At 38.9% G+C, this 21,016-nt stretch overlaps 1 protein-coding gene across 1 annotated transcript in view; it reads left to right on the top strand.

Moving 5' to 3' along the window:
• The window catches only part of FCHO2 (FCH and mu domain containing endocytic adaptor 2), a 108,968-nt gene extending 89,855 nt beyond the window's left edge, over nt 1-19,113 (top strand). The window contains exons 20-26 of the mRNA XM_075726760.1: nt 4,782-4,893; nt 7,589-7,744; nt 9,867-9,999; nt 12,696-12,895; nt 14,839-14,903; nt 16,215-16,379; nt 16,617-19,113. Of these exons, the coding sequence (XP_075582875.1) occupies nt 4,782-4,893; nt 7,589-7,744; nt 9,867-9,999; nt 12,696-12,895; nt 14,839-14,903; nt 16,215-16,379; nt 16,617-16,639 (854 nt within the window). The 3' untranslated portion in view covers nt 16,640-19,113. The remainder of the gene's footprint in view (nt 1-4,781; nt 4,894-7,588; nt 7,745-9,866; nt 10,000-12,695; nt 12,896-14,838; nt 14,904-16,214; nt 16,380-16,616) is intronic.
• The last annotated feature ends 1,903 nt before the right edge of the window (nt 19,114-21,016 follow it).

Raw genomic sequence — 21,016 nt, 5'->3', positions numbered from 1 at the left:
TGTTGCCACTAATTTCAGAAGGTTTTCTCATGTTTTTAAAGCAAAGTCCTTCAGTTTTGATATTTGGTTATAACAAATGAAAAGGGGACTTATTAAGGGGGTTTTAGATGGTTTTGGTTTTTTTTTAAAGACTTTTTTACTTGCTGCTTTAGCAGAATTGAAGTATTTTGTTCCTGAACACTATTACCACCTTAGTCCCAAGTTAAATCATATTCTTGAGTTAACACTCAGTTATCTGTGAATGTTACTGATGCCAAGGATTCCTCGCCCAGGCTGAGCAGCTGATGAGAGCATCTGCACAGCTTCTAGTGGGAGTTCTGCACTGAAAGCAGTGCAGCTGTTTCCACCCTGTGCAGGACCAAAGCTAGTAAGGTCTGCCCAGCCTTAGCTGCTACAGTTCAGTGTCCAGCAGTTTGTCAAATGCTGAGAAGCATCACAGAAAGATAACTGATATTTTGGTTGCCAAAGTCCATCCAGACTCACATCCTCAGGCCTCAGCACTGGAGCCAAGGAACCAAAAGTTGGTGGCAGCAGCATCAATAGCCCCAGCTCTGAGTGTGTGTGTTGTTGGAGACAGTGACGGAGTGAAATGTTGAGGTGAGGGAGGAGGTAAGGAGCTGTGTCCTGACACTGAGGTTTGACATGATTATTAACGTGGCCTAGCAAAAATAAACACAGACAGTTCCATCTGCACTGACTGTATGAATTAAATAGTCCTGGAGAGCTGGGAAGGATAGTGCAGACGGCTGAATGACTTTGGGGCATGAGGATATACTCTGCACTACTGTCTGTATTCTTTTGACTTTTGCACAATCCAGTGTTTCCTGTACCCCATTTGTTCTGAATAATGGAGAGTTGACTGTAATTATCTTTTTCCAAGTGAAGTTTAAGGCATGCATAATTATCATAGAATCGTTTAGGTTGGAAAAGACCTTTAAGATCATCCAGTCCAACCATTAACCTAACATTACCAAGTCCACTGCTAAACCAATTAAGGGTAGAGTAGCAATTTCATGTTTCCTGGCTTGGTGGCTGGAATACTTATAATGAAAGTAAAAACTAGGACTCATTAAGAGTGGAAAGGACCTCTAAGATCATCAGTCCAACCTTCAACCCAACACCACCATGCCCACTAAACCATGTGAAAAAGTGCCATGTCTACCCGTTTTTTGAACTCTTCCAGGGATGGTGACTCTACCACCTCTCTGGGCAGCTTGTTCCAATGCTTGACTACTCTTTCCATGAAGAAATTTTTCCTAATATCCAATCTAAACCTCCCCTGGTGCAACTTGAGCCTATTTCCTCTCGTCCTATCGTTATCTACTTGGGAGAAGAGACTAACACCCACCTCACTACAACCTCCTTTCAGGTAGTTGTAGAGAGCCATAAGGTCTCCCCTCAGCCTCCTCTTCTCCAGACTAAACAACCCCAGTTCCCTCAGCCGCTCCTCATAAGGCCTGTGCTCCAGACCCTTCACCAGCTTTGTTGCCCTTCTCTGGACATGCTCCAGCACCTCAATGTCCTTCTTGTATTGAGGGGCCCAAAACTGGACACAGTATTTGAGGTGCACCCTCACCAGTGCCGAGTACAGGGGGACAATCACCTCCCTGCTGCTGCTGGCCACACTATTCCTGATACAAGCCAGGATGCTGTTTCTTTTATGCTTTAGCCTTATTTTAATTTGCAAAGCATTTTTATATATATTAATTTTTTTAACATCTATTTCTGCTTGAAATATTTTATTTTCTTGCAATGTTTTGTTTCATTTAAATGTAATAGAGGATGATCTTTTGATTGGAAATCTTCCTACAATTGAAAAGCTTTGTGAGACACCACCAGGTATTGTACTCAAAGCAGATTTACCTGTTAACTAATCATCCTAATACACTATACCTAAAAAAATTGTACTTCTTTTGAAAGAAGTTTCTCCAGCTATTTCTGGTATCTGGCAGATACAAATAGTTTGAAAACTCAACTGTTTAACAAGTTATATGTTGCTGAAATCACCAACACCTGATATAACTTTTATATACTGTGATCTTCTGTCTATCCCCACGTGACGCCCCAAACAAGCTTAAACTTGGTCTTGCTTCTTCGGTTTGTCATTACTACTTTCTTTCAAGTGTGAATACATTTTTTGAACGCAATACTTTGACAATCCTTATTCTCATAAGACAAGTAGGTAAAAATGTTTCTGTGTTTACATATAATACAAATCTTTGAAGATACACATAATAAAGGTATTTTTTTTTAAATAAATTTTATTTGCATGACAGCCATTTAGCCAATATTAAAATTGTCTGAATCTTTGTTCCTAAACTGAACTAAAATCCTTTGATCAGGTTTATTTATTTGCCCTTTTTATGACCAATGATGCAGTCTTTGCATTTTGGCAACCTCCTTGTTTGTGTCAATGCAACTGTTTGCATGGATGTGTCCCTAGCTCTTGTGTCAGCGCAGCTCAGGGACTGTTAATGGTGGTTGGGTCTGAGGCAGGTGGCAGGGCATCAAAGCCAGCTCTGCCATCGCTGCCGAAGGTGCTAGAACTGGAGCCTTGAGCTGGGCTGCAGCCTGAGATGCAGCAAGGCCACCTTGGCACAGCTCTGCGACATCGCGTCCGTCTGAGAGCTCGCAGCAGGGATGGAAGGCCCTGAAGCTGGATATTGCTGCACTGCATTGTATTTTCAGCAGCAAGGCAACAAAACGATGACTTCCAGAGTTAGGTTAAGCAGTGATGTTTGTTTCAATTTCTTGTTTTTTAGTAGGATGAATAGATTTTTATGAATCAAAGGGTAACAAACAGTGGGCACAGAGCAAATAAGAGAGAAGCTATCTCATTTGTAGTCCCTCAAATACATCTCAGAGAAATGTGTTTACATATATATATTTGCTTTGGTGTTCCCAAAAAAAAGTAAAAATAGTATTAATATTCCTAATAAATTTCACTCTTTAGTCAAGAAATCAGTATTTGTCTTTTACCGATAGGAATATCATTTATGTATTTGCTTTACTCCGCATGATTTTCAAATATCAATATAAAAATATACACAAGGCCATTGTAAGTAAAAGATTAAAAAATAATTTATACAGCTGTAAACAATCTGGCATAACTAATACAGGGTAATCACCTCCTATCTGCTCTGCAGTTGTTTGTTGTTCCTTAGTAAATTGAAGGAGAAAGACAGTAAAGCACCCCAGAAACTGTAGTGCCACATCCATTGAGTGCATATTTTGGCTTTGGTGGGGAATACTTCTGGAGTTCAGTATTTCACCGAACAGAATTTCTGGTTGTTGTTAACTCATTATTTTATTGCACATTTGCTTCTTGAAATCATGATTTCTGGATTCCTGAGACTATTGAGAATCACAGCTTTTATTGGTAGTTTTCAGGGAGAGAAAGAAAACTTCAGAAACGTGACCCATGTATCATCAGAAAGAATAAATAAAGACAACCTACTGCTCATACTGAAAAAATAAATAAATCAGTGTTTTGTAGCCAGCATCATAATATTCATCTAAGAATTTTTGGGTTTGAACACTTGTGACTAGAGTATCACTTTCAATCTAAGGAGGCCTAAATGTTGCATTAGGATTTTTTTTCATGGTGCTGAGAAGTATTCTGAATGTTTTACTGCCTTAGGCAAGAAATCATGATGGAGGGTAAGGTATGAGGTAGCAGAATTAGACCAACTCCTGTCTTTTACTCTCTTCTTGTTACTATTTCTTTCACTCATCTCTGAATTTAATATGAAATATTAGACCTTCTGTGAAGGACAAGGTCCCAACTTCCTTTTTGCTTCTGAAAGAGCTCAGAAGGCACAGCCACTGCTTTAGAGTAAATAGGATTAGTTTGCCATGAGCAATATTATATGGAAGCATTTTGTTTCTGCTCTATGGTATGAAAGAAAAATTTCTCATTTTGCTCTTGAAAGGAGAAAGATTGTGCCTCCTTTGTCATAGATAATATTAGATGATACAGCCCATTTCACCAGTATTACAAAAAATTATTAAGATGCTCTCCACTATGCTGCTGCACTAATAGAAAGACGTAACTTCCAGTACTGTCTTTTATATTCACTACACATATAGAAAATTGGTGCAAAATAAAATCCCATGACAACCGGTTTCATCTATTGTACACACACATTTCAAAAAGCCTTCGCATGAGGTCTGAGTTGATTTTTATAGCTATGCATTGGAACTGTGTTGTGTTGGCACAGACATCTGTGAAGGCTTCTCCAACAATTTCTGCTTGGGAATTGTAATCTTTGTTGACTGAAATAGTTAGAAGAATATTCAACAGTTCACTTATGTGGGGTAATATTAATGTATTTGCATTTAAGTTCCTGCATACTGTAAGTGAATTCTTTGCATTTCCGTGACCATTTTGTCATACTTTTTTCCATACAATAAGCATACAGTAGTGATTTTTTTTAAGTATTCTAGTCAATGTCTCATTTCCTTTGGATCTGTTGACTTCACTTTCATCAGTAGCCATTTTAATGCAGTGTTCCTCTGTCTCATGTATTTCCTCGTGTCTGTCCATGTATATAATGTCATACTGATAATCCTGTTTTCTTAGGCTGCTAAGCAGTGTTTTGATAGTGCGATTGTACTGTACTATGTTTATATTTTTCTACGTGCTTTTCAAGTAATACTTCAGATGCTACTGTGACCTTGATGGCAGTAACCTCTTGTGAAAATTACAGATGTGGTCAACCATTCTGAAATCTGTTGCTAAGCTTTTTGAAAATTAAACCTATACACTGTGTGTATTCTAGGTGTTTCGCGTGGTCCCAGCCCTGTCAGCCTTGGAAACCAGGACACCTTGCCTGTTGCAGTAGCCCTTACTGAATCTGTTAACGCCTACTTTAAAGGAGCAGATCCCACAAAGTTAGTTAAATAGTGAATTGTTTTGTATGTAATAAGTTACAATAAGAAAACACACTGGGTTTAGTTCTAATATTTTGGGGGACAATGTATATATAATAGAAGGGGGATTCAAAGGGTTTTTTTTTTTCCCTTGGTATAAGTGAAAACAGTGGCTCATTGCTCTGTATTGGCCTGCATCCCACTAGGAGTTCATATATCCCTGCTTTACAAAAATGTGTTCAGTGAGAACACTGAAATTGAGAAGGGTTTTTATCATAAACAGGTAGAATCACAGAATCATTCAGGTTGGCAAAGACCTTTAAATCATCAAGTCCAACCATTAATCTAACACTGCCAAGTTCACTACTAAGCCATGTCCCTAAGCACCATATCTACATGTTTTTTAAATACTTCCAGGGATGGAGACTCAACCACTTCTCTGAGCAGCCTGTTCCAGTGCTTGACAACCTTTTCCATGAAGCAGTTTTTCCTAATATCCAATCTAAACCTCCCCTTCCTCTCATCCTATCACTTGTTACTTGGGGGAAGAGACTAACACCCACCTCACTACAACCTCCTTTCAGGTAGTTGTAGAGAACAATAAGGTCTCCCCTCAGCCTCCTCTTCTCCAGACTAAACAACCCCAGTTCCCTCAGCCGCTCCTCATAAGGCCTGTGCTCCAGACCCTTCACCAGCTTTGTTGCCCTTCTCTGGACATGCTCCAGCACCTCAATGTCCTTCTTGTATTGAGGGGACCAACACTGGACACAGTATTCGAGGTGCAGCCTCACCAGTGCCAAGTACAGGGGAACAATCGCTTCCCTAGTCCTGCTGGCCACACTATTCCTGATACAAGCCAGGATGCCATTGGCCGCCTTGGCCACCTGGGCACACTGCTGGCTCATATTCAGCCGGCTGTTGACCAGCACCCCCAGGTCCTTTTTGCCCAGGCAGCTTTCCAGCCACTCTTCCCCAAGCCTGTAGCGTTGCATGGGGTTGTTGTGACCCAAGTTCAGGACCTGGCACTTGGCCTTGTTGAACCTCATACAGTTGGCCTCAGCCCATGGGTCCAGCCTGTCCAGGTCCCTCTGTACCTTCCCAACACTCCCGCCCAACTTGGTGTCACCTGCAAACTTACTGAGGGTGCACTCGATCCCCTCATCCAAATCACTGATAAAGATATTGAACAAAACTGGCCCCAATACTGAGCCCTGGGGAACACCACTTGTGACCGGCTGCCAACTGGATTTAACTCCATTCACCACAACTCTTTGGGCCCCGCCACCCAGCCAGTTTTTTACCCAGCGAAGAGTACACCCATCCAAGCCATGAGCAGCCACTTTCTCCAGGAGAATGCTGTGGGAAATGGTGTCAAAGGCTTCACTAAAATCTAGGTAGACAGCATCCACAGCCTTTCCTTCATCTACTAAGGGGGCCATCTTGTCATAGAAGGAGATCAGGTTGGTCAAGCAGGACCTGCCTTTCATAAACCCATGCTGACTGTGCCTGATTGCCTGCTTGTTCTGTATGTGCCACGTGATGGCACTCAGGATGATCTGCTCCATAACCTTTCCTGGCACTGAGGTCAGACTGACAAGCCTGTAGTTCCCCAGATCCTCCTTCCAGCCCTTCTTGTAGATGGGCATCATGTTTGCTAACCTCCAGTCAACTGGGACCTCCCCAGTAAGCCAGGACTGCTGATAAATGATGGGAAGTGGCTTGGTGAGCACTTCTGACAGCTCCCTCAGTGCCCTTGGGTGGATCCCATCCCACACCATAGACTTGTGTCTGTCTAAGTGGTATAGCAGGTTGCTAACCATTTCCCCTTAGATTATGGGGCCTCATTCTGCCCCACATCCCTGTCTTCCAGTTCAGGGGGCTGGCTACCCCAAGAACAACTGGTCTGACTATCAAAGACTGAGGCAAAGAAGGCATTAAGTACCTCAGCCTTTTCGTCATCCTTTGTCACTATATTTCCTCCCACATCCAATAAAGGATGGAGCAATAAAGGAGTCCTCCTTTCGTTGCTGATGTATTTATAGAAACATTTTTTATTGTCTTTTATGGCAGTAGCCAGATTAAGTTCTAGCTGGGCTTTGGCCCTTCTAATTTTCTCCCTGCATAACCTCACGACATCCTTGTTGTCCTCCTGAGTTGCCCGCCCCTTCTTCCAAAGGTCATAAACTCTCCTTTTTTTCCTAAGTTCTAGCCAAAGCTCTTTGTTCAGCCAGGCCAGTCATCTTCCCCACCAGTTCATCTTACAGCACATGGGGACAGCCCGCTCCTGCACCTTTAAGACTTCCTTCTTGAAGAACGTCCAGCCTTCCTGGACTCCTTGGCCCTTCAGGACTGCCTCCCAAGGTGCTACATGTAAATTTTCGCAGCTAAAAGCACCTCATTCCCTCTGTCCATCCCTTACTATGCTACTTAGGCCTTGCCTAAGCATAGTTATGCCATGTTTTCAAAGCCTGAAAAATACCCACCCAGACTACTGTATGCTTAACCAGTTAAACTTTTTCTTTACTTATTTCGTCTGAATTCCAAGTTGAAAGTGATAGGACATTGTCACAGTGCCACATTACCCTCATTTGAAATTGATTTTCTCTTTTTAATTCAGTTCATCAGATTGTGAAAGTACCGTGATTGCTTTGAAATTAGTCTTAAAACTAGGCAGTTAATGAGTTACAATGAAACTGATGTTTTCATTCTCTTCTAGATGTATTGTGAAGATTACTGGTGATATGACAGTATCATTCCCAAGTGGGATTATTAAAGTCTTCACCAGCAACCCATCTCCAGCTGTGCTCTGCTTCAGGGTAAAAAACACAAGCAAACTAGAGCAGATTCTTCCAAATGCACAACTTGTATACAGGTTTTGTATTTTTTTTTTAATATAATAGTAAACTACATGATGTGTAAAATATGAGTTGTTGTATATGTAAATCAGAATTCTCTGCAGTCTTCTTTAATTTCTTTTTTAATTTCCTGAATTAATCTTGTTCAGGTCAGCTCTCTCCACTGCCACCGTTAAAAATCTCAGTGATGACTGGACTTGAAATTTGTGCTGAGTATAACAGGAGCCATAAAAAATAGTTTGTAAATGTAACTGTGTTTTTACATGCATTTTATAAATTATTTCTTTATACAGTAGTAACAGTGGTAAGATTAAATGATGAAACAGTAGCCTTAAATGGAAAACAAGTAGTAGGAGATACACCTGATCCCATTTGTCACTTGCTAGTGTATTTTTAAGCTGTATCATTTCTACAGTAGATCAGATCTGTTACATAACTGTATCTCTCAGGTATGTAGCAGTATGCTTGGGAGAACTCTTAGGAAAAAAGGCTGCTGATTGAGTAGGAGAATTGTTGAAATCACAGCACTTGAAGATCTTTAAAAAAAATACAAGTATAAAAGCTGTAAATAGCAGAGATCAGTTTCAGCTGAGCAGTTTCTATTTTATTTATTGGACAAATTATTCAAAAATGAGTTAAATGCTTTTAGATGCTACATGTTTCAAGTTACTGAAATAAAGAATCAAACCATATGCATCCATTCTTTTGATTTAATTTCATTTTGATCATTCATACTTAATGTAATGATTAAATTTAGCTTTGTATGAATCAGTTTTTGGCCTGACAGTTTATAACTGAAATGTTAGCAGAGCTGTATCTGACAAAGTGAGTTATACTGAAAAAGTATGTTTTGCAAAAAAGTGAAAATGTGTAGTATTCTTGTTTGAGTGCTGTAACACTTCACCTTTAATTAGAAAGGATGCAAAGTTAAACTCGTATGGTAATAATTTGACTTGTCATCATGTACCGCAAAGGGTATCATTTGCTGGGTATTTATAGAGATTAAAGTTTTTAATGAAAATTATATTTGTGGTGATATCAGAATCTCTGATTTGAATTGCACTTGGCTGTGGAGCGCAGAAAGATTTTACTACTGGTTTCACTTATTTAAATTGTGGAAGGCCTCTGTAGCGATAAATAAGTGCTTATATATTTTACCGAAAATGGAAATTTCATGAATCACGACAGTGTATTGAGAACCAAATTCTAAGTAAATTGAACAGACTACTGGTACGCAAGTCACTGTTCTACGACATTCAACTCACTGTGGTCATATTTACTGTGTTGCAGGTGCTCATTGTCAGCTTTCACTCTGCAGGCACACTCTGCACTCCTCCTTAGGGATGGATGCAGTTCCTCACAGTACCCACAGACATTAAGTGATTTGAGTTTTGGTTTTGAATCAGTTTTCTTAAATGCTTCATCCTGATTCAAAATCAACCTGATGCAACCAGAGCTGCAAATATTCTTGATCTTCAGAATACCATGCTACCAAACAGGATTTTGCTTCTGCAGTCATGTGCACTCTTACCTACATATAGAAGTGATGTAATAAATTGTTACTAAGATTGAATTGCAACTATAAGTATCTGAGAAACAATTGTTTATAATAATTTGAAAATCTTTTTTAATTTAAAACATTTTGAAAGCTTACACTCTCTACAAATATATGAAAATACGGTAACATATACAGCACCATTCTTAATTCAGTGCATTCATGAAGCCATGTCACAAGCAAAGCTAATTACAATTTTAGGATTTATTCCAAATTGGATAAGGTTCCTTTTCAAATACCACTTTCATCCCCACTTCCCACACATCCTCATGGCACCTAATTGCATTAAAATTGAGTTTTATTAAATGTAAAATCCAAATTCAGCATTAACTCCATCTTGTGATGCAGATCATCAGTGGAGGAAACTCACTGCTCCACAACCTGGAAGGAGAATTTTTACCAGATATAACAAGCAGTTATTTGTCTTAATATTTAGGAAGGTACAATTATGTGTCATAAAGCATTAGAACAAATTCTTGCTTCAAATAGTGAAGAAGGGGAAAGATCTAATCTTAATTTTTAGACATCCAAAATAATAAAATTCAGCGTTGCCTTCTGACTCCTACCTTTCTTTTTCTTTCTAGTGATCAGTCACAAAGTGACTCCAGTACTAAGGATTTTTGGATGAACATGCAAGCTATAACTGTCTACCTCAAGAAATTATCAGAGCAGAATCCATCTGCATCCTATTACAATGTGGATGTTTTAAAGTATCAGGTAAACACTTTTTACCCTTTGGCATTTTTTAAGGAACTCTGGCAGATTTGGTATATACACAGAAATTAAAAGAATTGTTCTTTGCCTGCTGACATGCAGATGAACTGTCATCCCTCATCTAGACCAATTCTGGGCGTGTCACTGTTTACAATGCATAGGCTCTGCCCAGGCTTAGTGCATTCCTACTGTGCTTCACATCATTCCCTTGGATTCATGACCTGTTTCAGCTTGCTCACACTTTGCTCCAATTCATGTGTGCAAGCTTCAAACACTGCTTCTTTAGGTAGTTGTTAGCAAAGCCAAATTTTCCCTGAATTTACAGTTTTGGTGGGGGTTTGTTTGAGTTTGTAGTTGTACTGTCTTTGATTTTGTAACTGTGTAAGTTTTGGATGTTCTGCTGATGAATTGTAATATATGAGAACATATGATGTTCTCACCTCTCACGATATAATGGAACATCTCATCCTGGAAACCATTTACAGGCACACGAAGGACAAGAAGGTCATGAGGAGTAGTCAGCATGGATTTACCAAGGGAAAAGTCATGCTTGACCAACTTGATAAACTTCTATGATGAAATAACTGGCCTGGTGGATGAGGGGAGAGCAGTGGATATTGTCTACTTAGACATCAGGAAGGCTTTCGACACTGTCTCCCATAGCCTCCTCATGGAGAAGCTGGTGAAGTACAGGCTGGATGAGCAGACACTGAGGTGGACTGAAAACTGGCTGAACAGCCAGGCCCAGAGGGCGATGGTCAGTGGCATGAAGTCTAGCTGGAGGCCAGTAACTAGCAGTATACCCCAGGGGTCAATACTGAGTTTACAGTCCTGTTTAACGTCTTCATTAATGATGTGGATGATGGGGCAGAGTGTACCCTCAGCAAGTTTGCTGACGACACCGAACAGGGAGGACCCTCTGGATACACCAGAGGGTCATTCTGCCCACCAGAGGGACCTCAACAGGCTGGAGAAATGGGCTGACAGGAACCTCATGAAGTTCAAGAAGGGGAAGTGCACCTGGGGAGAAACAACCCAATACACTGATATATGCTGGGGGCCACCCAGCTGGAAATCAGCTTGGCAGACCTGAGCCAACAATGTGCCCTTGCTGCAAAGGCAGCAAATGGTCTCCTGGACTGCATTAGGCAAAGTATTGCTAGTAGGTCAAGGGAGATGATCCTTCCCCTCTACTTAGCACTGGTGAGGCCACACCTGGAGTACTGTGTCCAGTTCTGGGTTGTCCATTGCAAGAGAAACATGGACATACTGGAGAGAGTCCGGTAAAGGGCCACAAAGATGATCAACCATCTGGAGTACCACTCCCATGAGGAAAGGCTGAGAGAGCTGGGACTGTTCAGCCTGAAGAAGAGAAGGCTCATGGGGGAGCCTACCTATGTGTACAAATACCTGAAGGGAGGGGGTAAAGACGACAGAGCCAGGCTTTTCCCAGTCATGCCCAGTGACAGGACCAGAGGCAATGGGCACAAACTGAAACACAGAAGGTTCCCTCCAAACACCAGGAAACACCTTTTTCCTGTAAGCTTGACTGAGCAATGGAACAGGTTGCCCAGAGGGGTGGTGGAGTCTCCATCCTTGGAGATATTCAAAAGCTGTCTGGACATGGTCCTGGGCCACTGGCTTGAGATGGCCCTGCTTCAGCACAGGATTTGGACCAGATGACCTCCAGAGGTCCCTTCCAACCTCAACTATTCTGTGCATCTGTGAGATGTTCTGTCATTAAAAATCATGAAAATTCAAGACAGACAGACTCGCCTCAAAGGGAGAACAGGGATTTGCTAGCCCTGCATTAAAATGGTTGAACATCTGAGATAACTGTCTACATCAAAAAACAAAAGCTCTCAGGCCATCTATTAATATCATTGTAGTTTCTACATCCTCCCAATATACTTTAAAATCTTGGCATACTGAATCTATAAAAAGTGTGTTAGGTACACAGAATTCCTGAGAAAGATGGACAAAACATTTCTTTAGATTGTAGAAATGAGTACCATGGAAGATTTGTATCTATTTAACATCTTGACTGTCAGGGAAAAATGAGGCACTGGCATGCGGAAGCCCTGGCAGATAGAAAAGGTTCTGGGCTACCAATGAAAGGCAAGAGAGGGCACCAGGACATAGGAAGTTCCTCAAGTATACTAGGAAGGTGGTAGAAATCCAGCAGGGCAGTAGCACAAGCTCATCTACAGAAGCAGCAGCATCCAGCCCTCCTGCAGCAGGAAAATAATGCTTTGAATAGGTAAGAACTGTTTTGCTGGCTGCCTGTCCCATAATGACAGCTATTGCCCTCTGCAGCTGGCTGCCTGGGCAGCTGAACTGGTATGGCACACAGCTGCTAAGGATGAACTCATTTTCCCACAAGCATGCTTCTTGTGTGAGGCAGAACACAAGACTAAAACAAAACTATTTTGACTTATAAAAGCCAGTACAGGAAGAAGCCTCGTGGGCCAGAAGGAGTTTAAACATTTTCTTTAATTATTTTGATTTAAAATTAACAGAACATAAATTACTTTAGGCTGCAACAGTCTTCAGAATTCTGCAATTAAGGACTCAGAGGTCAATTATTCTCTTGATCTTTTGTCCGGGTTTAGAGTTATATTCATTACCATCATTCCCTAATTCTGCCTAAAAGGGGAGTATTTTAATTAAGCTGCTTTCAATGGTTTATTCTTTTACAGGTATCTTCAAATGGCATCCAGTCCACTCCCTTGAATCTTGCAACTTACTGGAAATGTAATGCTAGCACTACTGATGTGAGAGTGGATTATAAGTACAATCCAGAGGCTATGAATGTGCCTAGTATGCTGTCCAATGTCCAGGTTGCGGTACCAGTCGATGGAGGAGTAACAAACATGCAATCACTTCCACCTGCAAAATGGTAATATTAATACTTTTTATTATTTCAGATGCATGTCAGTGTATTCATTAGTGTCATAGGTAGTCTGAAAAACTTCACTGGAAGAAACAGCTTTTTTTTTTTTTTTTGTCTTGATAAAATGCTTAGTATCAGATGTTTAGGACATTTTCTGGTCTGAAACACATCATGTGCAGCCAATTCACATAAACTAAAATGAGACAATATCCAACTGTGTAATAATACAAGCCTTTATGAAATTTCTAATGTTTGCTTTCTTTTGGCCAATAGACAGGATAGACATTTTTAATACAGTAATTTGAAACCAAAATCTCTTAATGGTTAAAAAGCATTTTGTGTGTGTCTATAAATATAGCCATATATATGGATTATAGAGAGTAGAAGATATGCAGCTCTTAAAAATATTTCTTGATTGTTCTAGTTTAAAAATTAGCTTCTAATTGAAATGGTTTTAAAACAAACCTCAGTAACCAAGGAGCTCTTCATAAGCCAGGGAGCATTGTCTCTCACTTCAAGCGTCATGCAGATTATTATCCGACTAGTAGCTACCTGCCACCACCTTCTAAGCCTGCATTTACTGTAGCACTTGAAAGTGAGGCACAGATCTCAGGTAATTATGTTTCTACAAGTTTGTGAAAACAAGCAGATGGTAGTCGGACTAGGCAGAGCAGTACATCTCTGGAGCAAAAGGTGAGCAGAATTCAACCATTGCGCCTGTGGTTCGGCAGCACGTAGGTACTTGCCCAGCTGTAACGTAATTCCTGGACTGTTTATTTCCAAGAGGGTCTTTTTAAAGTGAAGAGGGCAGAGAATACCAAGTTGAAGGAAGCTAGGCTTTGTTAACCTTGTTACTTAGAGATCAGTTTACTTTATAAAGCAAGGTTCAGAAGATAAATAAACCTGATAAATGCATCACATAGATTCTGACGTTTCTGGAGGCAATACGTTTAAATGTGTTAATTGGACAAAGTAGTAATACAGTATCATTTTAAGTAGAAAAAATTCTGGCAAGACTGAATCTTTCTTGACTTGGTATTTCAAGGGAGCAATACTTTTAACCAAGTCACCTTAAGCTTATTGTGAGCAAGGGCAGGTTCAGTATCCTGCCTGAACAACATGACTAGACTGTCTGGTGAAGCCAGTATCCCGGCCCAGGCTTCTTCCACAAACTCTTCTGTAATGAAGCCTGGGTGAGCACAGGAACACCCACCCAGTACACCTAGCGTGTTAGCTAGGAAGACTCAAATCTTAGTGACGGCTTCATTACAGATTCATCAGATTAAGGGACTTGAGCCCAGATTCTCTCTCTTTCACCAAGGCAACTACCCAAGGCCAGAATTTTCAGCCTGGAAAGCTGACAAAAAAAAAAAAAAAGAAAAAAAAAAGCAGTCATGTCCCAGGCAGCTCTAGTATTTGTGTTGTGCTACCTGTTTGGTCCTGGTGGATTAGGTGGTGTTTTTTTCTTTTTTTTGAAAAGAAATGTTTTATAACTTGACCTCCTGCAAGTAACCACTACCATCTGTAAATTCATGCTGCCAGGAGTCTCACATAGGGGAGAACAATCAACATTGCTCCCCCTCATACCATCATCATGAAGCATAAAGACACAGCTCTCAAACTGCTTCCAGGGCATTGGCCTGTCCTTACCTTTGCGACTACAGAGGGGTTTGAGTTGTGGAGCCAGAGCCGCAGCATAGGATAGTGTTTTTTATATATAAAAAGTATAAAAAGGTGATGTGTACTTCTGAGCTCTGCTGCTCTGGGGCAATGCAGAGACACCCTTCTCTTTTCCTGTTTGCTTTGTATAATTTTCCACAAACTTACCTTAAAATGATCAAGTGTTTTTATAAACCTCTGTTTAGAGATGTCTGTAACAGACCAGTGTAAATCTAGGGAAATAATATGCTAAAACTGGTGCTTATAACTAACCGACCATTCTCTTACAGGAATGCAGACCAGATGAAAGCATATTGGAAAATATCTAGCATTTCAGAGAAGTCTGAGAATGGAGGCAAGTTGCACTCTTTTGTTATTTTCTTGTACAGAAAAATTTTAACAGTAAAAAGGTAATCATTTTAGCCTCTATGCCCTCATGCCTGTTTACATGTCTTCTCATGCTGTATCCTGTTTACCAGTTCACCTTCTTCTCAATTAATTTCCTCCTGAGAGATTCCATTAAGTGAGATGTCAAAATACAAATTTATTAATTAGCTATAAAAGGAAAAATAGTGAAGCCCCCTGAAAGCTGTTAGTAGCTCTAAAATAAGAGTTTTGACTGGGTAGGAAATTATTACATCAATGATACTTGGAAATGAGCAGTTATTCAAAGGAAAATACATTTAGTATCTGTGTCTTTCCACACACTGACAACTGAAATAAAAAAAAGTAGAAAGCAGAAGAATTGGGGGGAAGAAAAAAAAAAGATCCAAAAGTCCTGTGCCAAGATAGACTCAACATAGATGAGTCTTGACCAACATTTTGAGGGTCTTTGTTTTGACCATATAGAACTCCAGCAAAAAAATGAACCTATGCGCATCTGCTGAGAGTAATAATTTATATAGCATTTTGTAAGGTACCAATAGTTGTCTTCTGCCCCACTGCCTTTCCCTGAGGTCCAGCTGATGTCACAGCCCTTGCAGCCTCTGCAGGTGCAATGTTTTTCTGAAGCAGAGAAACAGGAGCCACAGGGAGGCATCTCATCCTCAAGGCCTCTGTGGAGAAATGAACTCATGGTGTAAAGGAAAGGCCTTTAGCCCTGGTAAGAATTTAGTGAAGGGCATTATGAAAGCACAGATTTGCTTGTAAATGTGACAGGTTTCATATAGAAACCACCAGCCTGGAAAGGGAAGGGAAAAAGAGAAGTATTTAATCAGACCTTGTCTTTATTAGAAAAGTAAGAATTTCTTTCCTTTGCGTACATTTAAATATTCTGATGTACTTTCAAATCTGCTAATGAAAAGTACTACATAAGAGATAGGTGGTATTAAGTACTTAGAGCCCAGCAAGGATAAATTATGATTATAGGGATCAATCGGGTATTTAAAGTAATAAGATATTACCAGGCTGTCTGATAAACACATTCTGTACAATCTTGCAGAAATGCGTATTGTTTCTCTTTAAATCATTCGCTAGTCACTGTCTTAGAGAGTATTGGAAAAAACCAGACTTGTACTCTCACATCTTTTGAAAATTGATGTAGGACTGCCACTAGGAATAGATATCAAAGGTCACCATGTTAGTTTTACTTCTTACTACTAAAAATTTTGGGTGATCGTCTTGTTCTTGCAAAACAACCAGCTTTTCAGTTTTGTTATTTTTATAGGTTCTGGATCCCTCAGGGCAAAATTTGAACTTTCAGAAGGACCCAGTAAACCAGCAACACTTGCAGTGCAATTCATCAGTGAAGGAAGCACGCTTTCAGGAGTAGATGTAGAGCTCGTAGGCACTGGCTATCGGCTTTCCCTCCTTAAGAAGAGATTTGCCACTGGTAAGACACTGATATGCTTATATATTCATATTAGTATTATATATTCTGTAGTGTTAAACTATAAAATATGAAACTGTTAAATAAGTGATGCATCAATAGTTCCTTTTCATTAAAACATGGCTTAAAAATGTTTCACAGCTTTTTTGGTTTTCCATAGTTACGCAAACAGCTCCCAGGAAAATACTGACAAAATCTGTTTTGCCTACTGACAGCAAAAAACCTACCTTTATTTTTCAGGACGGTATATGGCAGACTGCTGATGTACCTGTGAAAGTCTTTGGATCAAAGGAGTGCAAGAAGCTCACTCTGCCCTCTCTACTTTTTAAACACTATTTTAACATGCATTAATTTTTTCAAAATGTTGACCTACTTTGAGGCTGAACTACAGAACAGAAAATGCACTTTTAAAAGTCATTTTGCAAACTTTTTATTATTTTCTAATAGCACTGAAGTTAACTTCGACACTGTCTGTAAATGATCAACTGCAATATTTGGGAAAATTTGTTGAAATTTTAGTAAATTAATATAGATTAAATCAGAAGAGTAATCCATAGTTGTAATGAAAGTATGACATTGTATGTTATACTGTAAACATTAAACCTAAATATGTAGGAGAGCGAGTAAGAAATAGTTGAGTTTTCCATAAGTAATATTCATTTTTCAGATTCTTTAATTGCCAGTTTTTAAAGAAAGCAGACGCGAAGTCTTATGTAGTTCTTCTACCCACCCATGCCACAAAACCAGCTAAGAGATGTATAAAAGAAGTGTAACTTGATGGTGCCCGTATATCATATATTATTACCACGTAAGTTGTTTTATATAGGGTTTTTTTCCTAAGTGCAATGTGTTACAAAATTGCAAAAGACAGGAAAGACTTACTTCTGCAGTAAGTAAATTTTATGGGCTTTGTGATTGTTTGAATTAATGCTGTAGATCTAATTTATTTTTATATGAATTGCATAACATTTGTGCCTTTAAAAAAAGCCTGTGCCTATCCAATTTGTTATTCACGTGCCTCACTTCCTTTTTCAAAGTTTGGCTCTTCATCAAGAAAGCACGGTGTTTGTGTAATACACACAACTTTATAAAAATTCTTTTGACGGGGATTTATATAGAAGGCAGATTGGCGAAAACTGGAGATAATTTTAAAAGAGGTTTAAAATACTGGATTACTTCCTCATGGGGTAATTGCAATAAATGCGGCTGTAGTAAAGGGAGATGCATCACGCAGGACCTGGAAACTTTGTGATAGTAACTTTAATGTCACCAAAGATGAGAATCCTGAAAAATCACCGAAGACAGTAAAAGCAAACTTTTAAAAGCAAACAGCATTTCCCTTCACTTTGACTGCAAGTCTTTGGACTTTGAGTGCTTTTGGGGTTGTGTGATGTGAATGTAAACATAGTACTTTGGGAGGAATAGCATTTTAGAAGGATATTTTATGGCAGCAGGACGACAAGTACTGCCATTTATATTAGTTTAGATTTTTTTCTGTAACCACCAATCTTAATATTTGTATTGTCATCTAATCTGCTTGCCACAGCCTAAGCAGAGGGAAGTGACACATTAGTAACATTTTTTAAAGCAAGTCACTAATTTAGAAAATCTTCTATGTATTTGTATTGTCAAGTGTTTTTTCAATGCTGAAATTAAAATTATTGGGGCAAAATAATTCAATAACCTCCACGTGGGATTTTCATATGACCGTTTTGAATACCAATATCTATTTCAAATTCTCTATTAAAACAATAAAACGTGCTTGAACTAATTCATGCAAAACCAGTAATGAATTGGACTGCTGAAGCTTTACAATAAATTAAGCTTTGTAGAGGCTACATGAATTCTAATGTATACTACACACTTTTGCAGACAAGAGTTCCATTGTTAGCACTAAGCACATACTGTACTGTAGATTTGATTGGAAGAGTATATTTGGCTCTTAATTTGCTAATCTTACTGAATGGTAAATTTCTAACTCATAAAATGGTACAGTCTTTTTACTGGAATCTTAATTGTAATCTGCTTTGCAATCAAACTGTTTAACATGACAATATTTTATTAATGAAACCCCAAAACTGTATTGTTATTTTTAATCAAGTATTACTTTCATTTCTAAGTTAAATGAAGTAGTTATGTTTCAGCACTTTCCAACTAGCCTTCATTCAGGTGATTATACATAAATTTGCATTGGGTGCAGGTTACAATTTTGAAGCCATACAAGTTTATATAGATCTTTTGTAAAGGAATTCGAAAACAATGTAAAAAGTACATGTAGCTATCTGAAAAAAAAAACCATATGTAGCAAGCTGGTTCTTGCTTGTGTATACAGCAATATCCGTTGTAGCTGCCTCCTAAGAAAATTAATTTGTAAACACAACTCTAAAGGATCTGAATTTTTATGAATTGTTACTACAACAGACTGTAAATTAGAGCATACAAGTTTATCTTACAAAAATTGTAAATACTTCTGATTTTTCATAAAATGTAATTTTTTTTAAAAATTTGCACCCATAATAAACATGTAATATATAATTCAAATCCTGATTTATATTGCCTATACTTCTGTAGTTAGTCCCACAGAGCTTCTAAGCAATAAGATAACAGAACAAAACTATGCCTGTATTGAACATTTTAAAAGTGTTAACTGATTTTGACATGATAAGGGGTAGAGATAATATATGAACTTTTATATATTTAAAAAGCACCACAGAGAAGGTAGGTGGAAAAATGACTTCTGCCAAGAGTTGCATTTTTACTAAATTGGAATGCCTGAGATGTCTACAATGGCTTATGCCTTTACTAAATTGATGTGCTTAACTAATAACTTAGATTAGGCCGAACTGTGGATATATTTATGAGAAAAATCTCCACTTTGTAGACAGGAGCTGCTCTCTGTAAATAGTGCTATCCAATGCTGTACGTTCCCTAACTTCCTTAATAAGCATGTATTTTGTTGAATGCATGGGAAAAAAAAATCAGCGGCAAGATTAAAGTAACTCTTTCTGATTTCTTAGGTTCCACCAGTCAAAAAATGTAGACGATTTAAGTACTACTTCAGCAGTCCTTCTAAGCTGCGACCACAGAAACAGAAGTCAAAACTGAACAAGTGCATTTGAATCTGTTTCTTTCCTACTAATCCCACAGCCTGTATAAGTTTAGTAAGTAATGACTTACTAAATTGAGTTTCTCAGCTGGCTGGATATCATTGCAATAAGTGCCATTCGTGTCATGCTGGAAAGCAATAGTCCAAGGGCTTGATTCTTATCTTCTGCTAGAAGGCAGGAGCGAAGAACGCAAGGGCCTGACAGTCAGACCGAATGGTCCATCTAGCCCAGAAGTCTGTCTTCAACAATGGCCAAAGGACAGACTATGGCATGGAGAGCTCACAAGCCATTTCCTTTCTACTCCCCCAGCATCCTCAGTTACTGCTTAGGGATGTAAAAGGGTACAGTGCTGCCCAATTCTCCTAGTATTCACTGAACTTACGGTGTCAGAGCTCACTGCTCTGGCACTTCTGTTAACATTTGACTTTTGTTATTGCAAGCCAGTGCTCACATACTACTCACAACTACTACAAACTGGATTTATACTGCTCAAGCAGGTTTGTGATTATCTAAGTACATGATCAGGTAGTTTTTCAGGGATAACTGACTACCTCTACTGCTGCCAAATAATATTTATGTAGGGTATTTGAAGGAGCTAAGATATTTGATTATCAACTGGAACAGCATGGGAGTTACAAGTGTGGTGGGTTTTACTAACTAACTGGAAAGGAAGGTCTTGTATCGTGCCAAGAAGGATTACATTTCAAGTTTTGTGTGTTTAAGACACTTAAGATAGACATCTTAATATCTGTGTACCTTTTCTTGGAATCGCTAGATAATTGATTTCCATTTCAGTTGTCATGAAAGTGCAATTTTACTTTAGAGCATGCAAGAAAAAAACTCAGGAATTCCTCCAAGGACAGAGTAAGCTAAGAACAGTTCAAGGTACTAAAGCAGCAAATAACATATTTACTGTGTAGTGCCCTTGATTGGACTGATTACCAGGCCTCTTATTTGAAAACACAATGTTTATCTTCAGCTCTGCATATTATTGCACTACTGAGTATTCCTTCTCAACTAAGTTTGACCTCCATGTTTACTGACATGTTGATTTTTAAATTCTCCCTTAGTTCATTCAATAACCAGTAGAAAGCATACAGTCTTTAAAGAATAAAATAATCTTAGAAACACAAGAGGCCTCTTCTGGATTAGTTATGAAACATTGAATACTCAAATTCTGCATTTTCTGTAGCTGCTTTCACTTCCTTTGTAATCCATTATTTCTGTTTTTAAATCTGGGATGGTTATTTTAATTATGACAACCTGAAGTATGATTTTGTTTGTCATTGTTCCAGCTGTGTTTCTTTTAAAAAGCCTTGATCTGTAACTTAGGGGTTTTTTTTAATTAAAACTCAGCTGTTTATTTTTAAAAAAATACGTTAAAAATCACAAGCCATAAATCATGCCAACTTCACCATTCTGATTACAATTCAACTTTTCCTCTTAGCATCACCTAATCTGCCTTCTTGAAGTTCTCATTTCCTAAGTCATGTTTCCTGCTTCAGAAAGTTAGCAGTGGTAAGGTGTTCCGCG

The sequence above is a fragment of the Pelecanus crispus genome, chromosome Z (assembly GCF_030463565.1).
Source record: "Pelecanus crispus isolate bPelCri1 chromosome Z, bPelCri1.pri, whole genome shotgun sequence".
NCBI classification, from domain to species: Eukaryota; Metazoa; Chordata; class Aves; order Pelecaniformes; family Pelecanidae; genus Pelecanus; species Pelecanus crispus.
Note: the sequence above shows the minus strand (reverse complement) of the source record. Positions and strands in the feature narration are given on the sequence as shown.